This window comes from Corvus cornix, chromosome 6, assembly GCF_000738735.6.
Source record: "Corvus cornix cornix isolate S_Up_H32 chromosome 6, ASM73873v5, whole genome shotgun sequence".
NCBI classification, from domain to species: domain Eukaryota; kingdom Metazoa; phylum Chordata; class Aves; order Passeriformes; family Corvidae; genus Corvus; species Corvus cornix.
The window spans coordinates 31,739,533-31,763,799 of record NC_046336.1 but is presented as its reverse complement, the minus strand read 5'-3'; the positions used below and the strand labels follow the sequence as shown (position 1 = coordinate 31,763,799).

The window sequence follows — 24,267 nt, the reverse complement described above, 5'->3', positions numbered from 1 at the left end:
CACTTAGAAAATATTTGTTATTGCAGGGTATAAAATAACAAAATGCTTCACTTTTCCCTGCTATTAATTTCCAGAAATTTTAAGGGCTGCTGTATGTTTTTTGTGCTTAAGGTGTTTATTATAACCCCTGTAATTTGGTACATGGAGTAAGATGCAGATATTGTGCACATAGCATTAATGTTTTTGTTTTGTGATAAATTCAGCAATGGAATTTAATATTTTTGCTTTAAAGCTCCTTTTTAGACTACTAGAGAACTTATATTCAGTGGTATTCTAATGCAATTATTCTTGTAGTTTAAACATGTGGTCAGTGTAGAAATCTGTGAGTGAAGATAAGGAGTTATATGTACTTTAAGTCTATGGTTTTACAGTTTATGTAAGTATCAGAATTTTTTTTTCACAATTTAGAAATAGGGAATTGGAAAAATTAATTTCTTGAAATCGTAAGCCTGTCATGCAACAAGTCTGTACTCACATAGACAGTCTCTGGGCTCTGACAGAACAAGTGAGACTTGTAGTCATGTTTAATATTGGCTTATTGCACTTTTCTTGTTTTGTACCCAGGTGAAATGTCAACAAAAGCGCCAAACATTAAACTGAAAATTGATCCTCGGAATCTACAGATCCAGACATTTACAGTGGAGAAATTACTGGAACCACTGATAATTCAGGTATTTTAGAGTTGCAGAAAGTAAACTGGATAACCATAGACGGAAGGGAATAACTCTGAATAACTAAGAACTCTTCTGAAAGTCACACCCACAGCTCTTCTGCATTTGTACTTTACTCTGGCTCAGGAGCTCTCCAGAGGCATCTGCCTTCTTCCAGATTTTGTCATTCACTTGGTCACTTCCAACTTTGCCACCCAGTCTGTCATAATAAATGTTGCATGTTCTAGCTAGTCTCTTCCACAGTGTTATCTAGGAGATGCTTAAATGTAGAATACACTGCAAATGGATTTCCAATGCATGAAATAAGTAATTCTTGAAAAGTTGTATTTTCCCCATTTGAAGCTTTGCCTCTCCCTAACTCACCTAATTTATTTTCTTTTATTAATTGTTCATTATCATATTTGAAATTTTTTGTGTGTTTTTTTTTTTTTGTTGTTGTTGCTGTTCTTTTCCTCCCTTACTCATTTTTCCTTTCTGGAAGGTTATTTTCTTCAGAAACCTTTTCTTTTTTATCATTATTTCATTTCCAGCTACTATTAACTGAGTTGCCTCTCTCTCATTTTGTCTGCCTTTGTTTATTTGTTTTTTGCCTGGATGATTGATGGTGTAAAACCCCTGGGTTAACAGGTCAGTGGTTTGTGGAAGTTGTCAAGCTGGAGCATAATATGTGGATCAGTTATAAAATTAGTTTCAAAGCAGTAAGAATAGATGTCTGGATAGACTGCATTAAAAAACCTCTTGTAGACCACTAGGTCAGACTGCTCAGGCAGCTGCAACACTGGGGGTGTTTTTAGAGGAGGTAAAGAAAAGTAAATTTTGGCTTGAGTTTTGCAGGATCAAAGAAATCTGACAAAACAAAGAAAAGTGCAGTTCCAGAATAAAGCAAAGAAACCATCTAATCTTTTTTTTTTGTTTCCTCTCAGCTCTTCTAAACCATTGAAAAGCTTGAGGCTGTTCAATTGGAAATGCTTTGGTTTTAAGCAAATATAATTTTGACTGCCTTTTCCCTCTCTTAAGCTTAATGCTTTGCTTGTTTCAGACCTGTGGAAGGAAAACTTATGTTTTGAGTGGATCCTTCGACAGAAAATGTTGAAAATGTAAAAACAGGGATTAAAGCTAATACTCAATGAAGGGTGATTGAGAGGCTGGAAAGGTAATAAATGAAAACAAATCTGTGATTAGAAAGAGAATCAGACCAGTCACAGATAAAAATGTTGTTCTTGCCAGGTTAATTTTAGCAACTGATGCTTGGAACAGAGTTTAACTTTATTTTGAGATTTCTGTTGTAGTTTATTTATTTAATGGTCTTGTAATACTGTAGCAGGAAAGAAACAATGGAAGTGTTTGAGGTTCTCTGAAGTCTGTCCTAGCCAGTTATGCTGAGTGTTAGGTTCACAGCATCAATATTGGAAAAAAATCAAGGCAAAACCAGCCTAGGAAGTAACTAGGAAGTAGTTGTGGAAATAGCTGCAGATTACTTGCTGGATTGACGGTTTTCCCTGCAATGTCCAGTTGACAGTGGTGATTCCTATGAAACTCTGGAAACAGTATGGCAACTGTTTTGTGTAAAACCCTCTGTGAATTGGCAACTTCTCTATCCTTGGAATAAAACAATGCCCCTGAATTACCCTGAGGGTTTCCCTCTGTCTGTGGCCTTTATTTTATTCCAGGTACTTTGAGGATGTTAGTTTTGAAAGGAAAGCTTCTCGGTCTGGTTCTGAATCAATGCATCTGGCATATTAAGAAAGGTAGTTGTGAGTTAGCATGGTTCAGCTGACAAAATGTTAGAAACATCCCTGCATTTTGGAGTCCCTTGGATCACTGATGAAAAACAGTTATGATGAAAGGCTTGTGTCCCTACCTGTCATCCACACCACAGACATTTGCTCACAGGGAAAACACATGCTGTTGGTTTTAGTTCTACCTATGGTGAGTTTACCTTCTGCACACTGAGTGGGACTAGTTGGTATTTATTTGTGTGGGCAGTACTTTGGATTTGAAACAGTGGGCAGGGGTTCTGCTGTTGTCATTACGTCACTGAATTCACGTCTTGTTTTTCTTAAATGTCTAGGCATTGACATCTAATTACACTGAACTACATTTTAAACAAAAAAGAATGGTTTATGATTGATGCTTAAAAATATATTTTATGTTAAGATATTAAGATTTGTATATTAAGATAAAGGTGAACTAAATATTTTGATGCTCAAGGTACGAAGACATTGCTTCCTGAACTACTGCACTATTAGAAGATTGCCTCTAAGTGCTGCCTTTAACTGAATATAGCCTTGGAAGAACTGCTTCATAGTTTCCTGGAAACTTAGTATTTGGGATAACCATGACCTCGTAAGAAACCCCACTCCTTCAGCCTTATAAGTAATGGCAATAACAGGCAACAGCAGGGTGACTCAGCTTTGTATATATGTATGTATATGTGTGTGTATATATATACACATATATATATATATATACATGTATATGTGTATATATATACATGTGTATGTATATATACATGTATGTATGTATATATGGGGGCATGTGGCCTAGAAAATGGCTTAGAAACCCCTTGTGCCTTTAGCACAACTGTGTTGCTCCTACCAGAGATAGGCTGGGGGACCTGCTGTGCGTGGCAACAGGGTGTTCATAACCAGGCAATGCAGCAGGATTAATGGGGATATGTTTTTCTTTTTCCTTATAATGATATCACTTTGACTGTCTATTCTGCCACTACAGTACAAGCTCTATTGGCAATGGCACACTGTATTAGTTCCTCTGTGGTTCAATTCTTTCTGTGTAGGATTGGATAAAGTTTTTACATCTGTGTTAGAGAATTCAGAGTAGTTTTTCTGTTTTCCACAGTCTCCATGGCAAAGAGCTATCTAACAAATTTTGAATTGTATTTGAGATCAGCTGCTGCCTCCAATATTTCCTGATAGTGATGCTAAAGATGCAGGGTCTTAGAGTCAGGAGAGTTCAACTGCAGGAATGATTATTTTTTAATGCTTTTTCATTTATTTTATTTCCTTTCCTCCTCAACATATGAATGAACAGTACATAGAATGATTTTTAAAAAAAAAAACTCTACAGTAAAAATATGAGAAGTAGAATATATTATTTTCTAGTGAAATAGTGAGTAAATACTTAAGACTTAAAAAATACCTTTTATTTGAAATTTTTTTAGGCTGCTTCTAATTTTTGATGGTGTTTTATGCCTTTCTTATTGGAAGTATCAGCCTGTAATCTCAAACTCATTCTTAAAGATATGATCATTGAAACGGCCTTAAATGTTCTAAAACTGACATTAGAGAGTGTAAAAATAAAATATAAAGATTTTTATTCCCAATGCATTCTCTACCAGCTGGATGATTTATGTGCAATAAATAATTCAATTTTCTTCCTTTGAGCAGTAGTCAGAAAAATACCCAAGCCTTCTTTAACAACCTTAGCTAGAGTTATTTATGTTGCCATCTCCCTTGTTACATGCCAAAGCAGCTGATGTCAAGTGGATGGTCCTTTTTCCCCCCAAATTTCACAGGAATGGTATAGGGGTCAGGGCTTTTATGTTTCACAGATGTGTTTATAGAAATGTTACCCAGAGGATATTTGTCAGTTATGTTTAGAAGTAATGGTTCATGAAAAGCACTCAAGTGCATGAATTCATGGACAAGATCTGAAGGTGAGCTGAGGTCCATGTAGCACTGTACTACCCATGCTCTGGCAGAGAGAGCAGGATAGGAGGATTAAAAAGTTCGTTAGTGAACTCAATGAAAATAGAGTGTGCTTTGAAATATCTGTATAACAATTAACAAAAATGTTTCAGGAGTCTTTCCTCAGTGCAACAGCTTAAGCAATGCCTTAGAGAATAGTCTTTCAGAAACATTCTGTTGGAGTGTGGAGGCTGTACTCAGATCATGAGGAATGTGGAGTGGGATGGTTTATAAAAATAAGTTCTTTATGGATGCTGAAGTGGATTGTTAAACATACGATTTGGACAAAGCTGCAGTAAATCTAAATTCTGGGCAAATTGATGTGCAGTTTTAATGTTGAGAGCACCCTGAAGAATTTGGCCGTGCTCTGGCCATGGTAAGAAGTGGCCAGATACTCCCTTGTAAGAAGAGAAGGCATTTTGAAAGGTGTTTGTAGTCATTTTGGGTATTTGTTCTGGGATACCTTGGAAGACTTAAGCAGGAAGTATAGGAAGATTCAGCACTTGGGGAGAGAAGGAACCTGGGAGGCGGGGTGTTGGTTGGCAGCAGCTGAACACGAGCCAGCATGTGCCCAGGTGGCCAAGAAGGCTGGTGAAAAGCTGGCTTGTATCAGAAATGGTGTGGCCAGCAGGACCAGGGCAGTGATTGTGCAATGGTGAGGCCACACATTGAGTCCTGTGTTCAGTTTTGGGCCCCTCATGACAAGAGGGACATGGAGGTGTTGGAATGTGTCCAGAGAAGGGCAGAGGAGCTGGGGAAAGGGCTGGAGCACAAGTCTTATGAGGAACAGCGGAGGGAGCTGGATGATTTTCTCCTCAGCCTGCAGAAGAGGAGGCTCAGGGGCACCTTCTTGCTCGCTCCAGCTCCCTGAAAGGAGGTTGTGGCTAGGTGGGGGTCGGCCTCTTCTCCCAAGTAACAAGTGCTAGGCAAGTTGCACCGAGGAAAGTTTAGATTGGATATTAAGAAAAATTATTTCCCTGAAAGGAGTGTTAAGCATTGGAACAGGCTGCCAAGGGACATGCTGGAGTCACCCTCCCTGAAGGATTCAAAAAACAAGTGGATGTGGTGTTTTTAGGAACATGATTTAGTAGTGCACTTGGTAATGTTAGCTTGACAGCTGGACTTGATTTTGGAGGTCTTTTCCTACCTTAATCGTTCCATGATTCCTGCCTTGCTGAAACCTCCTCAGAGAGCTCTGGTATTTTTTTTAATTTTATTAAGAGCAGACTTTAAAATAAACTGTGGCAGGAGTTGGCATCAGGGTTAATGGAACAGTGACATTTCTGTTGGCTTTGCTTTGATCCTACAGAAGGAAGAACACGAAGATGACACATATTGAGTAAAATTGTCATATTGAATTCAATAGTTTTGCCCATTCTTGGTATTTATGCTGAGCTTGCCTGTCTTTCTCTAAAGCAGAGGAAATCTCTTTGCTTATTCTTAATTGTATTTTTTTATGTTGAGAACAATATAAATTCACCTGTAGAACTTAAACCATTATTGTCTCTTTTGTTTGTTTTAAATGTAGGTTACAACATTAGTGAACTGTCCACAGAATCCTTCTAGTAAGAAAAAAGGCCGTTCCAAAAGAGCTCGTGTCTTGCTTGCTTCTGTGGAAGAAGCCACTTGGAATCTATTGGACAAGGGAGAAAAAATTGCCAAGGAAGCAGTTGTGTTTAAAGAGGAACTCCATGCAGCTCTTGCTGATGTCCGGAAAGAGAGTAAGTACATGGCAAACAATTCAGGCACCACAAGGCATTGTTTTAACCATGCCTGGTGTCAAAGTGAAACTGGAATATATGTGGGAAATGTGTTCTGATGTGCAAATGTCTGAACTTGGAGCTGTCTAATTGTATATTCTGGGTTACCACCTAGAAGGAGGTAAAGTGTGCAAGCTGGGCCCCATAGGAAAAAATACATATGTCAGTGGAAGTTTTGTTGTTTGGAATGTGTTGCTTTTTCTTTCAATGAGGACAGGATGCCTCTCGATCATTTTAGTGGCTGTTAAGCATGACTAAAAGTTAATGTGTATTTTAACTTTCTTCTTGAAAAGAACTGTTTACCTGAATCCCAGACTAAGACCTTTGAGTTAAAAATTTAAATCCTGCAATCTTCCCTCTTTTGTACAGTAGTAAGGATTTCATTTGGGAAGGTATAATAGTCCAGTGTGGAGGTATGTTTTGAGAGTAGGAGGAAGATGGATCCTTTAACCTACCGTAAGATTCATCCCCTCCTGATAGAGCAGCTCCTCTCTGGTGAATTGTCATACTCTGTTTCCTCCTGACTCCTCTCCATTTTGAACCTGATTCCCAAAACTTGGCTAGTTTTTGTGATCTGCAGAGGATGTTGTATAGCCATTTTCTTGCTGGCTCTTTGTTGTTTTCTTGAGTTTTACTTTCCCCATGAAAACTGGGGATATTTGGGTGAACATGAAGGCCAGGCTGAAATAGTAGTAAGTTGGATGACTGACTTAGAGAAATCACAAGTTAAAGTTCATGTATGTTTTAATTATATCACCCTACCCTTACAGAAATCACAGGTTAAAGTTCATGTATGTTTTAATTATATCACACTACCCTTACTAAAGATGGAAATGATTCAGGTTTTTCTTTAAATTTATTTTATTTTATTTGGTCTTCTTGCACATGCAGCTGGGGTGGTTTCTGAGTCTCTGCTGTTGTTCACGGCAGTGATTACTTACTCTTGGCTTCCTCTGAATCCAGAGATGGCTGTGGTTTAGAGTTTGATCTATGCATGTGGTGTCTGAGATAGCTTAAGGTCCTTTGTGATTAAAGTGTTATGACCAGCAACTATCACTGTTATCTGTCACACTGAGCAGCTGAGGCTGTTGCAAAATCATTCATTTTGGAGTACTCTTAAAATGTTAGCCCATCCATTACAGGCTGATAACACAAGGTAAGAATAAAATATTTAGTTTTATATTGATTTTTATACATAGAGAAATTGAAAATGTGAAATATTTTTGTATTACTTATTGATTCTTGGCCCAGACCAGAGATAACTACAAAAATAAATAATACATAAAGTAGATTATATATACCCCATACATTTTAAAAGAAAGTTAAGTCCATGTTATCACCTATCATTATGCAATGATGAAGTGAGTGGTTGTAGCCCATCTCCCTTCAAGGATTTGCCAAACTTCACAGGTTAGTTTTAAGAAATTGTTGAAACAATTGTAAAAGAGATAGCAGTTTCTTAATTTTGCAGATACTTTTAACCTTTGAAGCTGTGTGCATTTTTGATTTGTGGTGTGCCACATCACATGTAACTTTATTGCCTATTATTCAGGCCACATTCTGCTGCTGTTAAATGTCTCAAGTTATTTACTTCAAGCTCTTTGAAAGGATATGGTCATCAGCCATGGTTGCATGCAGTCACCTGCCCTGCATGTCATAGCATATAGTATTTAATTTCCTGTGGGCGTAATTTCCTGTGGTGACTAGCAGGTACTTTTATTAATACAGTCTTAGATTAATAAGAAGGTTTTGCACATGGCTACTGCTTGTATTTACTGGATAATGGAATTTAGAAGGACTGCTTTAGATAATTTCACTCACATCAACCAAACTCAGGTTTGCATGCTGAGATCTAGAAAGAATAAATACTGTCTCACCTCCTCTTGCATTTTGCCTTGTGTCACTTGCTGAGCTTGTTCAGTTGGAGATGCAACATGAGGATTAAACACTTATTCCTTTCGAATGTCAGTTGCCAGTGTGAAAATGCTGTTTCATTACTTTTGGAGCTCATTAATACCGAGCTCCTTTTGAAGGAGTGACAGACTTTTATCAATCTGCTTCTGATAATTCTATTCATAATAATGTTTTGGAGAATATAGGAGCAAATGAACGGGATAAAAATGAACAGCGATGATAATATTTTGTATTTCATTCATCTGATGTGTGCTTCACGGTGTTCAGAAATCATGACATGGGTATGGCTTCCCTGACTACAGCTTGCTCTTGACACTGTCACTAAATGAGATTTTGGAGTCTCATATTCAGTTGAATTCTGTTGGTGACCTCTGAAAGAAGGTGTTGCTTAATGGATGACAGAAATGTTACTTGGATAAATACAGTGTCTGCTTCCTTTGACATCCACGAACTTTGACCAAAGATTTATCGTTTTGGAGCCAGTCATTTTAATACAGAGGTTCTCCGTGTTTTTCTTCATTTCCTCTCAAGAAAGTACTTTTCAAGGCCTATCCACATCTTGATACATCTTCTTCTGGAACTCTGCTAAATGGGTCAGCAGGAAGGTGTGTGGATGGTGGACTTCATGTATCATCCAGAAATCCACTGGCCTAGTAGCTGAAGAACTGCCATGATTTCCTGTTGATCTGATTTGGTAAAGCTTTGTTAAAGGATACTCATGTCCAGAATTTTATTCTAAAATAGTATAATAAACCCCAAAGTAAGTGTACTGAAAAACTCTCACTTGAGATTTCAAATGTATACAGCATATCAAAAGATTGCCTTCTGATTGAATGTACTGTGCAATAACTGACCCCTATGCAAAGGGTGTAAGAAGCATTGTTCAACCCTGAATGATTCTGACACTAAACATCAGCCTCTAATTCATGTCCTGATTCTGAGATTTAATCAACTTTAAGACCAAACAATGATGTTGTTTATGTGGCGAAATGTTGCTGTAGAAATCTGAAGTCTCACGTTATCCTTAGGATAATGAGTTTTTGCATTTAACTCAAGGTGTGATGGCTTACAGTTCTCAAACAGTTGCATGGGCATAGCTGAAATGTTTGGTATTTACTGCCATTGCTGACTGACTATATATAGTCAGAAACACAACAGTTGTTGTCTGCCTTGTTTCTATCTATTGCAATGTCAGTGTTTCTTGTGTTTAGCTGTTATCATGTTCAAGTGTGTTCGCAGATAAGCCTGTCGTCACATAGAGCAGTGAATTGAAAGCAAGTTGCTTGCTTGAGTTATATTTTGAGTCTTAAGTTACTCTTTAGAAGGAAATTCTAACAAATACTTTGATGTTTTGAATGGCCATATTTAATGTCTTTTGAGATTAAACAGAGGAGGCAAGAGTTTGATGGCATGGCAAACACTATTGGTAAGAAATGGAGGGCTTACTTAAAAGGGCATGTACTAAAGGAAGGGTACAGGGATCTTTTGTATTATACTGTGTTCTTACTTGTCCTTTCCCTCATCTTAAAAGTAAACTTCACTTTCTTATCCTGCATTAAGAGGTACATGTGTGTGTTCTGCTTCTAAGGGACTTCCATTCTGGGAGGCAGAACTTGAATGGCTTAAAATAGTCTGTGCTGTACACTCCTTTCATCAAACCAAGAACAGATCCCCTGCAGAACAACTATTGACATCAGCATCACTGGATCAGTATCCCTGAGTGGGAAAGGGGGAATGAAGAGGTGGGCGTAAGGCATGATGGGGATATGTGGTGGCTCTGGTTACACGTTAGGAAGAACTGGATGAGATGTGGAAGTGGAACTTCCTGGTATGCAGCGGTGAAATAGTTGCAATGCAATAGAATACAGTGGTATCTGAGTGGGGTAAGAGACTGTGTGGCAGGAGAGAAATGTCCTGTAACAGCTTCAGAAAGCTATTGTGAGAATCTGACTTATCAGGGTGTTGAATATTAGGAACATACAGGAGGTATCGATCTGCTGTGCCCTGACATTGATATTGTCACTTCAGCTGGCTGGCTGGAGCAGAATCCTATTATTTGCTGTAGCAGATGGAGATGGTATTTGTAGGAACAGAACCGGTCATTGTACTGCTGACTAGTATTGTTTAATCTTGTGTTTTTAGAAAGGGTAGGTTGTTTTGTGCTGTGATGTGACCTTGACTCCCAGCTTTCTCTGGTACTTACTCGGCGTAATGTGTTAGTTCATGCCTGCAGAATATGATGCTGCGCGTACTAGTGTAAGTAAGAGTTAATAAGTATTCTATTATTGGTGATACTCCGTGTAGAATACTGTATTCAGCTCTGAGGCCCTCAGCATAAGAAGGACATGGACCTGTTGGAGCCAGTCCAGAGAAGGCCACAAACATGAACACCTCTCCTGTTAAGACACATTGAGAGAGCTGGGCTTGTTCAGCCTGAAGAGAAGGCTGTGGGGAGACATTACTGGGGCCTTTCAGAACCCAAGGGGGACCTACAAGAGATCTGGAGAGGGTCTTTCTACAAGTGGGAAAAGCTTTAAACAAACAGAGGGTGATGTAGATTAGATATTAGAAAGAAATTCTTCCCTGTGAGGGTGCTGAGGCACTGGCACAGGTTGCCCAGAGGAGCTGTGGCCGCCCCATCCCTGGAAGTGTCCAAGGCCAGGCTGGATGAGGCTTGGAGCAACCTGGGATGGTGGTAAGTGTCCCTGCACATGGCAGGGGGATTGGAACTAGATGATCTTTAAGGTCCCTTCCAACCCAAATGATTCTAGGATTCTGTGTTATAAACCACTGTGGGTTTTTTCTTTGTTTTTATTTCTGTTCTCTCAAGTTTGAGACTGAAATGTTTGGAATGCTCTCTTTTTACTTATTTTGGTATGCCTGTACCCCCCTTAGTAAATGAGCTCCTATTGACAACTGTGTTTCTCTGGAACTCTAAATCCATCAGCCTCTAATAGTGTAGTTCAGGAGTGGGTGACAGGACTTTCTTGGCAGCAATACCTCCTTGTGGGAGGACACAAGAATGGCATAAAATTCACTGCATTCCATGTGCATTTCACACTGCTGCAGTTAAAAATAAAAAAATGAGAGGAGAAAGCCAGTTGTAAATACAAATAGAAGAGAGAAATATGTGATGCTTGGATGGGGTTTAGAAAGGAGAGAGAAAATCTATTCAAAGAAATAAAAGAAGAAAGCATAATTTTGTTGATCTTTCCCAAACCAGTGAAGAGCATTTGGCTGTTGTTAGTGTGATGCTGAGCACTGTCTCTGAGGGGCGCTCACTGCCTGCAGTTGGTGGCATTGTTGCAGTCTGTACAGACACAGCCTGGCACAAGCTGTCAGCTAATCGCCAACAGGCTCACAGTTGACTTGTTTTTAAGGGAATTTTCATCTAAGTTTTTGAATATTTTTGGTGCTGGATAAAGTGCATGAATCCTCTAACTTTTTAAAAAATTACCTGTGGCTGAAGAGTGTTTTTATGTCTTTCTGTGCATGAGCAGAGATTTTTGTAGGCGCATGTAACAGTCATTTGACACAGCAGTAGCTGTCAGTGGCTGATCAGCTGATGGTAGAATACCATTTACGTGGGAGTCATCTATCTGGGTGTGTTGAACAGAGTCTTGGAAATATCTGCCTGACAGTAATTGTGTAGGTATGATATATCCTGGCTTTGGTTTTTGGAATTGCTTTTTGTTTGATTGTCTAAAATAATTGAAATACTATGAATACTGCTGTCTGTCTGAATCCCTATTTGTGCCACTAAAAGGGCATTTTTTGTGTTTCATTGTTTGTGACAAATGTAATTATGGAAGTATAAGCCACTTGACGGGAATTACAATAAAACCAGATGAAATTGCATCAGACTATCATGCTGTCTACTGCAGTTTAAGAAAGTTTTAACATCATGTTGTTGTTGGAGCTGTCATTTTCTGCTGTTTGTACTTGTAGCTCCTATCTGTCTAGCCTGCATCTCATGGCTCTGTTTTAGGGTTATGATTTTATCCGTGTTCATCTGGCCACCCCAGCTTATGTCACACTCATTTCTAAGGGCTCAGTCATAGTCAGACTTTTCTGAGGTGTGTTTGCTCACAGAATCAGAGGATGTTGGAGGGTGGAGGGGACCTCTGGAGGTGGTCTAGTCTAATGCCCCAGCTCAGGCAGGGCCAGCAGTCTGCCCAGGACCATGTCCAGTCGGGTTTTTAATACCTCCCAGGATGGAGACTCCACAGCCTTCCTGGTCAGCCTGTGCCACCGCTGAGTCACTCTCGCAGTGAAAAAACATTTTCTGGTGCTTACGTGGAATTTCCCATGTGTTGGTTTGTGCCCATTACTTCTGCCCCTGTTGCTGGGCACCACTGAGAACAGTCTGGCTCCATCTCCTTTTTGCCTCCCTTCAGGTATTTATGGTGTTTGTCACTGTTGTCTGTATTGTTAAATTTCATTTACCAAACTTCACACTGGAGAGCAGTATATTGTTGTCTACTGGCAGTCACTAGCACCATGGCACAGACTTCACTTTATGTCAGTGAGATGTTTGAGCGTATGAGGTTTTCATTCCATTAACTTCTATTTGTAATGAGAAGAGCAATATTTGATTCCATTCTTTGACCAGGAATTATTTAATAGCAAGGACACCAAAGTACATAGTAATATAACAAGTAGTGACTAGAAAAGTTTGACAGAGCCCCTGGCTTTGTTGTGTACAGTTAAGAGTAATAGTGTGATGAAGGGAATTATTTCAGAATTAAATGATGGAGTAGAGCAGAAAGGGAACATCACAGAAAATGTGGAACATTAACCTGCATGATCTGTAGTAATTGACCTTCATTTCAAGGCATTAGGGCAACAAAGAGATGCCAGATTTATCAGCAACACTTGTGACTTGCCAAATAACCGATGGGGTCTTTTCCCCTGGGTGTTGTGATGCAGCCTAAGGGAATTTGTCTTCCTTTTGCAGGTCAGGCTTTGCGGGTGTCAGCAGAGGCGTTCACCAGTGATCCCTGCTCCCTGCCCAGGAGGCAGGCTGTTGTCCCAGCAGCTCGCTCCCTGCTGGCAGCTGTCACCAGGCTCCTCATTCTGGCCGACATGGTGGATGTGGCCTATCTGCTGCAGCACCTGACTGCGGTGAGTAACGCTCCCCTCGCCTCAGGCTCCTGTTAGCCACAGGTGTGACTGCTCAGGGCTCTTTCAGCATGGGAAACTCCTTCTGTGCTTGAGCCTTGCAGGTCTCATGCACATAACACCTGGGCAACTGGGGTAAGTGTAGATGAGATTTATAGAATGGACCAAAAAAGCTCATCTACTTGCAGCTCAGCATACGGGATCTATTTTTGGTTCCTTTTTTTCCCATAATACCTTCAGTAATTGACAAGAGACTGATAAACCCACAAAATTTCTGTTGACTTCCTAATATTTCAGGGCAGAGGTAATAATCAGTGCTACCTCTAATAATGCTTCATCCCCCAAGAGAGCACAGTGACTTAGAGGACTGTGTTGAAGCAAGTTCAATTTGGTGAGGATGAGAGAATGAAAATTTGGCTCCAAATAAGAGTAGGAAAATTATTTTATAATAAAACGATGTGTGGGTTTCAATATTGGTTTGAAAGATCCACCACTGACAACTGTTAGAGATGCACCACAGGCTAACTGAACACTGACTTGCAGAAGCTTCAGTGTTGTACTATATGTTTAAATTTATCAGCTGTAGGAGGGGTGGCCTATGTCTTTTGTACTGTTTGTGGAAAATTTTCTTAAATGATGATATTTTTTATGGTAGACTATTACATTTTTAATACTTAGTTTTATATTCTTAGATGCTCTCTTCTGAGATGTATTGAGTATGTTTTACATGAGAGAACTAAAATTAGGTGATTTTCCTTGCTTGAGTTTCAGTATTTCTGAACAGCTGTCTAATTCACTTCATGTTTTCCATCTGAAAATTAAAACAAACAGTAACAGAAAATGGTGAAAGAATGCAAAGTATCATACAGGAAAAATTCTAGCACTGCAAAGAGTGCCATTACATTGTCATCTTCTTCCATACTTCCTCTTAATAGGAGTGAGAACTGAATTTGTAAATGAAACCTTAGAATAAATTAGTGTGGTATAACACTCTCTGTAATGCCTGTGCAAAAAGGCTCACCCTAGCTCTTAGAGGAGAGTGTTGCATATTTGTTTAGTCTCTGCCCTGGCTGTTGAACTTGCCAACAGTGGTATTAGCTGTAATAGTGTCTTTTTATGTTGACATCTAATTAGGAAATCGACTTAGTGTAATTTCAGCATACGCTATTGAACATCCCTTGGTTTCTAACAACTTTTGGTCACAGCTAACTGAGCCAGATTTAAATGCAATTAAATATTTTGATGAATTTCAACTTGGCTCTATTCTAAGTCTTAAACTATTATACTTTAAAACTCCCTGAGGAATTCAATTTTCCTTCAACATGGACTTGCTCTCACAAAAAGCCATTGTATTCACACAGTGTCAAAGCAGACCTTGTCTTTGCTGTATCAGCTCTAATATTCTTGGGTTTTGCATGTTCATATGCCTTGAAAATCAGCTCTTTAAAAGTCATTAGGTATTTTTCTTTGCACTTGTTCTAAAACCTTAATAATTCTACCGCATTGTCCTCTTCCTCACACATGGATGTTAACAGCTGTTATCATTTAAGAGATGAGAAATTTCATTGCTCTTTATTTCTATGTCTCTCAGGTCTATCTTTCATAGGGTAGAATGAAGACATTAGAAAGGACTAAGCCAAAATTAATTTGAAAAATTAAAAAAAAAAAGGTAGAATAAAAGACATAAAAATTCTAATCAAGGACCTTTTCTTTATTTGCATGTATAAAATGAAAGAAGTTGGTTCAGCATCATCAAAGATCTCTGTACAGTATTACTGAGATCGTGCTCAATATGGAAATATTTAATAGGGAATTACCTGTTTAAGTATCTAATAATTTTCAAACCTATTTATCAAAGACTGCTGAAAGTTTTTAGTCTTGGTCACTCACTAAAATCAGTGATCCAGCACTGACATTTAAAACTGTATCTTTTTCTACTGACAGAATATACTCTGGATCATTAAATTTTAATTTCCTCAGTAACCTGGGAATAAAAACAGAAAGAAAACAAAGACAATGGGACTGGCTGTCATAGAAAGCCTCATCTACTGTTACTGTCACATCTGCCTGTTGAAATATATCTAGGAAGAGAGGATGAACCTCAGCTACCTTCTTCCAGTTTATGTAGTCTCTAAGAATATTGTTTTCTGAACATTTTGCTTAGACGTAGGACTGTTTTTGAATTCTGTGTAATAATGTCTTCATATTAAACAGTGTGTGATGCTGAAAATACTGAATATTTTTGTCACAAAAATACTGAAATGTGACTTTTTAAGAAATAACATGTTAGTGAGTTTGAAAGGATTTGATAATCCTGGCAGGAATTTCAAACCAAATGTTCAAAACCCAACTTTTTTGAACAGGAAATTAGCTTTTTAGAAGTTTTGCTAATAAAGCGGAGAGAATTTTGGTTGTGTAATGAATTCTATTGGATCTTCACGAAGCAAAGTGTGAATAAATGTCTGTGTAAATAATGCATACTAGATGCCAGTACAAACTGGCATCAGTGACTGATCACATTCTGGCACAGAATACTTCTGGCCACTTGTGGGATTCACAGTTCTATAAGAGTGTGAGAGTGCAGTGCAAACAGGAAGATCCTTTTAGAGTTCACTGAGAAAAATAAAGTACATCACACCAAAAAGAAAAGCTTTCCTTCTTCAAGCAACTCTTTTTTTTTTTTTTTTTTTTTAACAGAGAAGAGTTTAAATAAATAGCTATCTCTGTCTGAATTTCCATGCTTCAAGTGTTTGAAATCTCTGAAAAAACAACTGAGTTGTGAAAAATGTAGTCAGACAAAGGGCTGTCTTGTGTTTTGCACTCTGATTCAGAGCTGTGTTAGCAGCTCATCCATTATGGTTAGTAATGCTCGATATTATTTAATTAAGTGAATTAACAGACTAATGGAATTGCTTGAATTTATTGATCAGAAGAGGAGAGCAGGAAAGTAACAAGTTTGGAGAGTTTCATTCAAAGAGCATTGGCAGTTTGTCTTTCTCTAATCGGTTTCAGATCATGCTGAGCCAACATGTTTTATCTGCCTTTTCCCCCTTCTTGTCATGCTTGTAGATGAACTGTGTAAGTCTTCATATTTTTCATGAATGCCTCAGACAGCATGATCTTTATAGAATGCTCACTTAGAGTTATTTAAAACTCTTGCCAGGGGAAAAAAAAGAGAATGGCTAGAGATAAGAAGCAACTGGTGAACTTGGGCCCTGTGAGTGTAGTGCTGTCTCTTCCTTTCCTGCGGAGTATTCATCAGCATTAAAAATGTTTTGAGCAGGGACGTGGTATGGTTACATGGACTGAAAGAGGAAAGTCATCTCAGGATGCCCTGTGCTTCACGTTTAGGGACTTGGTTCAACTCCCAGAACTGTGCTTAAGTGATCCAGGTCCCTACAGATCCTACCCTCCAGCAGATCACTTGGGCATGTGGACTTGGGTGAGTCTTAGATGGTGTAGCAGGTCACTAAACATTTCCCTTTGGATTAGGGGGGATTCCTTCTGCTCCCCATCCCTGTGCTCCACTTCAGGGAGTTGGGTACCTGGAAAACAATTGGTCCTGCTTCTAAAGGCTGAGACACAGAAGGTGTTAAGTACCTCAGACTTTTCCTCATTCTTTGTCACTGTGTTTCCCCCTGCATCCAGTAAAGGATGGAGATTGTCCTTAGCCCTCCATTTGCTCCTAAGGTGCTTATAGAAATCTTGTCTTCTACAGCAGCAGCCAGATTAAATTCTAACTTCTTACAACCTTCCCTTTGTTGGGCACGGGTCACTCCCCTGGCAAGGGAACTCCTGGAGCATAAGGAGGTATTAAGGAGATTGCAGGAGTCTTTGAGAGAACATTTGGCTTCTCATTTGGTTCATACTCCTATTTATTTTCTCATCAATCAAACAGAGATTCTTGCTACCACTCAGAGGTTGGTCTGTGGTATGTGGGATGCAGTTGTTTGGAATCAGGGCTACAGTGTTTAACATCCCACTCTGCAAATTCCATGGCACTCTGTGATGTGCATTAAATAACAGAGGAAAAGCAGCTTCCAAAGAATTGCCTTTAGGAGTTGGCTTTTTCAAAGTGAGCATCCTTTTGAGTGCAACAAAATTATGAGATTATAAAATCTGGATCTGCTTCTGTGCTTGGTATAGGGACCTCTTGACTGCTCCTTTGTTACTTGTAAAAAGAAATAATTGTCAATCTGTGGGATGATAAATTCCAAATGGACTGAGTTAAGTTCTAAACATAAAGTATGGGGAGATCAGTAACGTAAAGGTGGCTTGTAGCAGAGGTTAATACAGAATGCTTGAAGTCATCAGAAGTACAACTGAGTGTGGGAAATCCATATTGTGTCTGGTGATGAAGTTGAAAAATTATTTTGGGAAAGTTGGAAGGTGAGATATTAGAAAAGCAGAGGCGTATGTGAAATAATTATTTGGACTGTGCAGATGCCTGCATGCTCCAGTCAGTGACCAGGGCTCCATTGCAGTCAACTCTCTTTGAACCTATCAGGGAAAGAACCTTGCTAAAGGCTTGCTTTCAGAGTGTTCGTTACTGTCTTTGGCTTCTACAGCAGCATGCCCTTACCACCGAAGTGCAGTGCTTATAAGAGAATAATATGGAAGTGATGTTCTGAAATTTCCTTCTCTAGAGTGCTAATATGGGAAGGCAAATTCTAGGTTGGGAAAATAATCTTGGGAAATTGTTGGGGTCCCCCCCCCACCATGTAGCCCTGGGAGAGGGGCCCTGAGGGGAGGCACAGGGTTTCCCAGCCCCTGGTCAACCTCGTTCCCCATTGGTTGTTTTGTGTTCCCCTGCGCGGGCAAGGACCCTCGGGTCCCGGGATTGAGCAGTTCCTGGGCAGATCCCGGCCATGCGGCTGGAGAAATAAACATCTCTGAAACATCTACCAAGAATCTGTCCATAGATATTTTTTTTCCATGGGCCTAGTTGTCTGATATGCGTGTTGCAGTATCACCGCTGTAACAGGAAATCATCTCCTGGCACATAATTTATTGGTAGTATAGTAACAAAGTTGGTGTAATGTAGAATGGCTTGTCTGATCAACAACTCAAGCATGCAGAGATCATTCTGATCTAGAAAAATTTATTTTATAACTCATTTGTGCTTTGAGAGTCAGAAAGGAGGAAATGCATGCAAAACAAACAGTTTCTGCTTTATCATCAGTGTATGTCTTCAGACCTTCTTAAAATGACAGTAAAAGCATCTGATATTTTCTGAATGGAAAAAGCTGTGAGCTGCTCTCCATAAACCTCTCCAAAAGAGGCACATTGCCCATTCCATTACAGCAAAATATAAGACGAGCAGCTTTTTTCTCATAAGTATGTGTGTTCAGTAATTGGAATTTAAGAGAGATCGTGAATGGTTTTTTCCCAACCATATCTCTGGGTAATTTAAAGTAGTACATTTAGTATAACTTAGTCTTTAAAGAACCAGTACCTTATTAAAACAGGAAGGTGTTTTTCAATGGACAGCTTCCTTATGTCAGAATGGAAGTAAAATTTGCTTCTTGTCTTTAATTCAACAGAGAAATATTTTACCAATGGAAAAAAATAGTTCATTGCTACTGTGCTGCCCTGTGCAGTGGAAGATGATTCTATTGATACTCTGAAATGCAAATACCCTTTAACGCATGGAGCTCTAGACAAATAAAAAAGAGCCATTTCTCCTAATCCCTGAATAGCAGAGTGGCTTTTTGCAGCACTGGCCCTAAATCTGAACCAACTGTGTAGAAGGAAACAAAGTAAAGGAAGTGCAGCAGGCCCGTTGATTACATCATCCTTACAACTTAGCTAGACTCCCAGGCAAGTGACATTAAAGATGTGGGGTTTGTCCAGTAGCATCATGCACAAACTGGAGAAGCAGGATCTGCTGCCCCCCATCCCTCTTCCTGTTTGTATGGAGATTGTAAGGTGGTTACCAGGAATATGACTTTGTACTCTGTATTTAATGATGTCCCTTCCCACATTTCTGAATTGTAAGCAATAAAGCACTTTGCACTGCATGTTTATAATCTCATAATTTTGTGTCCTGGCCTCCTGTTTAGCTGGTAAGCCATTAATTTTCATGGCTTATGTTGAAGATGAAACACGGTAAATTTTAGCTTAAGTAGTATCAAAATTTTAGTACCATTAGTGAGTTTAATATTATTTCCTTTTGTTATATTCAGCTACTCTGTCTCAGCCTGTTTTCTTTGATCTCATTGCCTCATTTTCATTACATATGACAGCAGAGCAAAGTTCCAAGGCTCCTGAAAGTAAGTAGGATAATGGAGAAAAAGCTCAAAAATGCTACATTAGGAGCTCATAAAGACAGCAGAGGCTTGTCAGCTGTTAATCTGCTTTACTGCAGGAGAAACTTCAGTCAGAGCTCACCTCTCATCTTTGACGTTGCAATGTATAAGATGTGAGACCATAGGAAATTCAGTCCTGATGCTTACAGTCATACTTACTAATTCGATAAACCATGGTCATTATCTGAGAGGAGGACTTTACCTTCCCAGTCAGGAGCATCATACTTCCAAAGAGGCTGTGTTAATAACACTCTTCTGGCCTGTCCACATTTATGACCTTCATCACTTTCCGAGTTTTGATGGTGTTTGTTGCTTAGTGATACCTAAAGTGGGACTGTGAGAGTTGCTTCACTTAGTTGAAACATGCAGTGTGTGTTGGTTTCCAGTCGGATGAGCACGGAGTCTTCATTCACTCACATCTTGATGGTGCATGCTCAGGGCATTGGGGCTGCTGTGTTACCCACCCTGTGTTTTAGGGACAGGGTGCTGGGCTCTCTGGTGGGTTTTTTTGGTGAAAGGAATGCTGTGATATTAATGAATATAAAGTCATGTTCTTCTGCTTAAGTTACAAAGCTGTCTACGCAATATCTGTGCTAGGAAGTTATCTATGGGAACTTGACAAACACAAGCAGCTCAGATAAAATCATAGAGATACGATTTTATCACAGAGGGAAAATCAGACCAGGTAGCTACCTCATAGTGCCACAGAGAGCAAAAGTAGTAAAGGAATGCTACTTCTCAGCTTCCAGAAACTGTTCAGAGCACTTCGAAAACATGAACAGGCAGAAAAGAGCTTTTGTGAATCTCGTATGATTATTTATATTTGGTTATTGGTGAGAGAAAAAAGAAGGTCAGGAATTCTAATACTTCTTTTCACCTCTAGACAAGGACATAAGAGAGAGGGTTTTTTACTACTCACCCCAAAATGCTGGTTCACACTGATAGAAGTATGTTTCAGAAAGATCCAGATGTAGTTTTAAGTTTAACACGTGTTGATAACCTTTGTGTGTCCAAGGCACATTTTTCCCATTTCCTGTTGATGGCAGTGGAAAGAGTGTATCTATGTTTCCTTAAAATTGCTTGGTTGGTTTTTTATTTACTTTTGAGTTAGATTTTTAAAAAGGGTTTCTCCCTTGCATCTAAAGACAGATGTGGATGTTCTGGCAATTACCCATCTATTTTATTGAAGCATGTTGCCCTTACAGTTACACATTTGGTTTCTATTTGCTCATGCTCTCATGCTGCTTCTTATATCTCTTTCCAGAGAGACAAATGCATTATTGATGTTTAGGTTGCTTCAGGACATAAGGAAGTGAGTGATCTTGCTAGCAGAGCTCCTGCCAATGAAGAATTAAAGCTGTGGGATTAAGTACATCCTTAAAAGGATGATGATGATTCTACAACTGTATTGTAGTCTAACGTGTTGGTGATTATCTAAAAAAAATAGAAGACACCTCAAGAAAAGACTGTACCTTATGTTCATTTAGTGAGTTTGGGAATCATTAGAGGCCTTATCCCTGTATTATTCAATCCCACAACAGGGTGCAACAGTTTTGGGCTAAGTTCTGGAGAAATATGTCATGGTTTGAAGCAGAAGGTGTATGATGAGCTTGACAGAGACATTATGAGTAGTTTCTTACACTCTTGAAAAAAAGCAAGCACTATGGCATGCTTTTGGTCATCTTAAACTGAACTCAGGTCTCGTTTGCCAATGTTGTACTCAAGTTGCTTCCAGCTAAGGGGTTAGCTAGGAGTAGGAATTGATGAAAGCAAACATTGCAAATGCAAGGCTTTGAGATCAACTCTGGAGCAGAGATAAAATCTGAAAACACCAAATCATACAAAAAATGGAAGATTATGAAGTCAAACAGAAAAGAATACAGAGTATTGCTGTTCTGTCTTAGCATATGTGTCCTGTCAGCCGTGTTGGTACAGAATTCAGGAACGTATACTTTGGGTGAGAAAGTTTTGTTTTATTTTTTGGTAGCAAATGTTTCAAATGCAACTAGAAAGTCTCCAGTTAACCTCTAGTGGTGCTGAATGAGGTAGAGGAAGATAAATTACAGATAGATATAAACACTGCCTTAACTTGCCTTTTGGTTATGAGAGCAGTGAGACTGAAATAAAGGCTGCAGAGTGGCAAACAAGAAGTACTAACTTGCCTGAAGGTTCTAGGCAAGTTGTTGTAAATTGTCAGTGGAAATCCACTGCAGCTGCTTATTATCCCCAACAAGAAATACCTGGGGGCTGTTCAGCATCAGGTACAGCTTGGGCTTGAGCTCAGTCAAATGCTCAGGAATGAGGGGCTCTGGAGCACTCCACATCCATGGTCAGCATTGGCTGTCAGTTATGTTGTCAGCTTCTTGAAGAGAGACAGAAGAGGAGTGGAGGTTTGGCTTTGGGTTTTTTTTTTTTTCCTTCTACTCTTGTGGTTCATTTTTCCAATTCAGTGGTTGTAGTTTAAGCAGAGGTATAGAGAAACGTATGCTATAGTTACTACTGAAGTGTTTGGTTTTCCAGAACTGACTGGAAAGCAGTCCTTTGCCTCATTCCCTGGACATAGGTACCATATGTGAGCTTAAAGTAGGTACTTCATCTACAGGGCCTGTAACTGTAGTAGGCTGTCAATATTTCAGAAGGATTTACAAGCATGTAGTTCTTCCTGATTGTATCAGTGTAAATACATGTTTATAGACTTGCTTCTGATGGTAATCACAGTGATAAAGTATTACTGAACTCTACCTACAGCTTTGCAGCTGTCACGTGCTCAGGAGATGAAGAAGAATATTTACAGCTGGGAAAACAGAGGAAGTCAGAGGAGAAAGCTTGTGATCTCCTGAAAGTTGCAAGGAAGCTGGACCTCCCATTCTCCTCTCACACCTTTCTTACTCCTCTTTCACTCCTCTTAACCTTTCTGTTACAGTTCCTACAGCTGGGCTGGCATTGTGCATCTCTGAGAAATACCAGTCCTACTTTTAATAATAGTGTATGCATGAAAGAAGTTTTAAATTTAAAAGTAAGGTCTATAGTGAGGTATAATTGGAGTTGTCACAGTTTTCGTGCAGAATGTGAGCACATTGCCTAAGGTGATTATCCAGTCTTAAATTACTCTTAAGTCAATTAACTTGATAAGATGCACCCTGTGATTTCCAAGTTCTGCTGTTACATTTGAAAGAATGAGTTCATGGCCTGTATAAAGTTGCATACACTTTTCTTAGTTGAAAAGAGAGTATTTAAATCTATGTGTATATATTACTTCCTGGAACTTGGCATAGAAAAAGAACTCAGCTTTAGAGATTGATTGCTTGTGTTTTGTCTGACCTATGAAGTTAGAGGACTTCATTTAATTGAGGAAGGCATATGTACAATGCTTTGAATTCCGTGATTGGTTTCAAAACAAAGCTGTAGGAATATGTGGAAGGTTAGAGTGACACAGCTCAATAGCCTTAGCATTTAGTAGAAAAGAATAGTAATACAGATTGAAACACAGCAACTGTATGAATGATAATTTTTGTTGGTTTTGTTTTTTTGACTCACAGTTTCAAAGAACATTTGAATCTTTAAGAAATGTATCCAGTAAATCTGATCTACAGAAAACCTACCAAAAGTTTCGAAAAGATCTGGAAAATCTTGATTATTTGGCGTATAAACGTCAGCAGGTAAGACCATGGAAGCTTGTAAGAAGACAGCGTGCTGGGCATAGGCATGGTGGGTGGTAAAACTGCTGTGTTTGATGGAGTTATTGTTCTGTTAGTTGGGTTTTCTGCTCTGTACAGTGTCAGGTAAGGCAGGAGGAGAGGGACCAAGTCTATTTAATGCATATGATGCTGGACTGCCTGGGTTTTGATTTCTCAGCAGAGAGGAGCACAGGCAAAACAAGTAAGTGAGACGTACCAAACTATTAAACGTTGCATTAACACATAATTTTCTAAATGGAAGTGTATAGAAGTACTATCTGCATTCCTTTACTTGAAAAATGAACCAAATTCCCATAAGTTAATGGAATCCAATACTTATGTGCATGAAAACCACTAATTTTTTCTTCTTTAGAAATGAATTTATGAGGTTAGTTTGCATAAAACTTTGAAGTGTACATAGTCTTTGACTTGTGTTTGCAAGATCAAGGTTAAATTGAATTGTTAACATGTGGTTAATGTTGGATATTCTGTCACTTATACATAACTTATGTGAAAATGTCATCTCTCATTATGGGTATTCACTGATTTTTTTTTCTCTTGATAAAATAAGACTTTGCTTCTTCCAGAGCATGAGGGTAAGTAAAATGCTGTAACATTTTGATGTGGGGGTCCTTGTGATTTGTGTTTTCCTGAATTCGGTCACTTGGTGTCAGTGTTGTCAAACAATTCATGTGCTTGGGGCAGATCACTTGCAGCTGTTTATACCAGTTAATTGATTAGATTACTTGTGTTTTAGGTAATTTGCATTGCTTACCTGAGCAGTAGTTATGTGGTTATGGTGAGGAGTATTTTACCTGCTTGTTGATACCAAGATTTTCATTTCAATAGAACTTGCTGGAGAATCTGCAGTGAGGGATTTGAAAAGTGCATGCATATATGTATGCAGTGTAGAAGATGCTTTGAATTTTGCCCTGCTTTAAAAAGAAAGTGATCTTTCTGTGAAAAGATTGAGAATTGGTTTAATTACCAAAATTACGCAAAAATCACGGACCTGGTTTGGGACTGAAGCTGTTGTGAGTTTGTGACATGTTTGTGGAGTGTGCACATTTAACTGATAAAAATCGACACTTACTTGTCTTAGGTTAAGG

The 24,267-nt window shown here is 39.0% G+C and overlaps 1 protein-coding gene across 3 annotated transcripts in view; it reads left to right on the top strand.

Moving 5' to 3' along the window:
* Positions 1-24,267, top strand: part of CTNNA3 (catenin alpha 3) — a 430,393-nt gene that overhangs the window by 10,242 nt on the left and 395,884 nt on the right. For all 3 annotated transcript variants that reach the window (XM_019286635.3, XM_019286634.3, XM_010400758.4), the window contains exons 2-5: positions 565-671; positions 5,907-6,099; positions 13,010-13,176; positions 23,021-23,140. In XM_019286635.3, coding sequence (XP_019142180.1) covers positions 570-671; positions 5,907-6,099; positions 13,010-13,176; positions 23,021-23,140 — 582 coding nt within the window. In that variant the 5' untranslated portion in view covers positions 565-569. The remainder of the gene's footprint in view (positions 1-564; positions 672-5,906; positions 6,100-13,009; positions 13,177-23,020; positions 23,141-24,267) is intronic.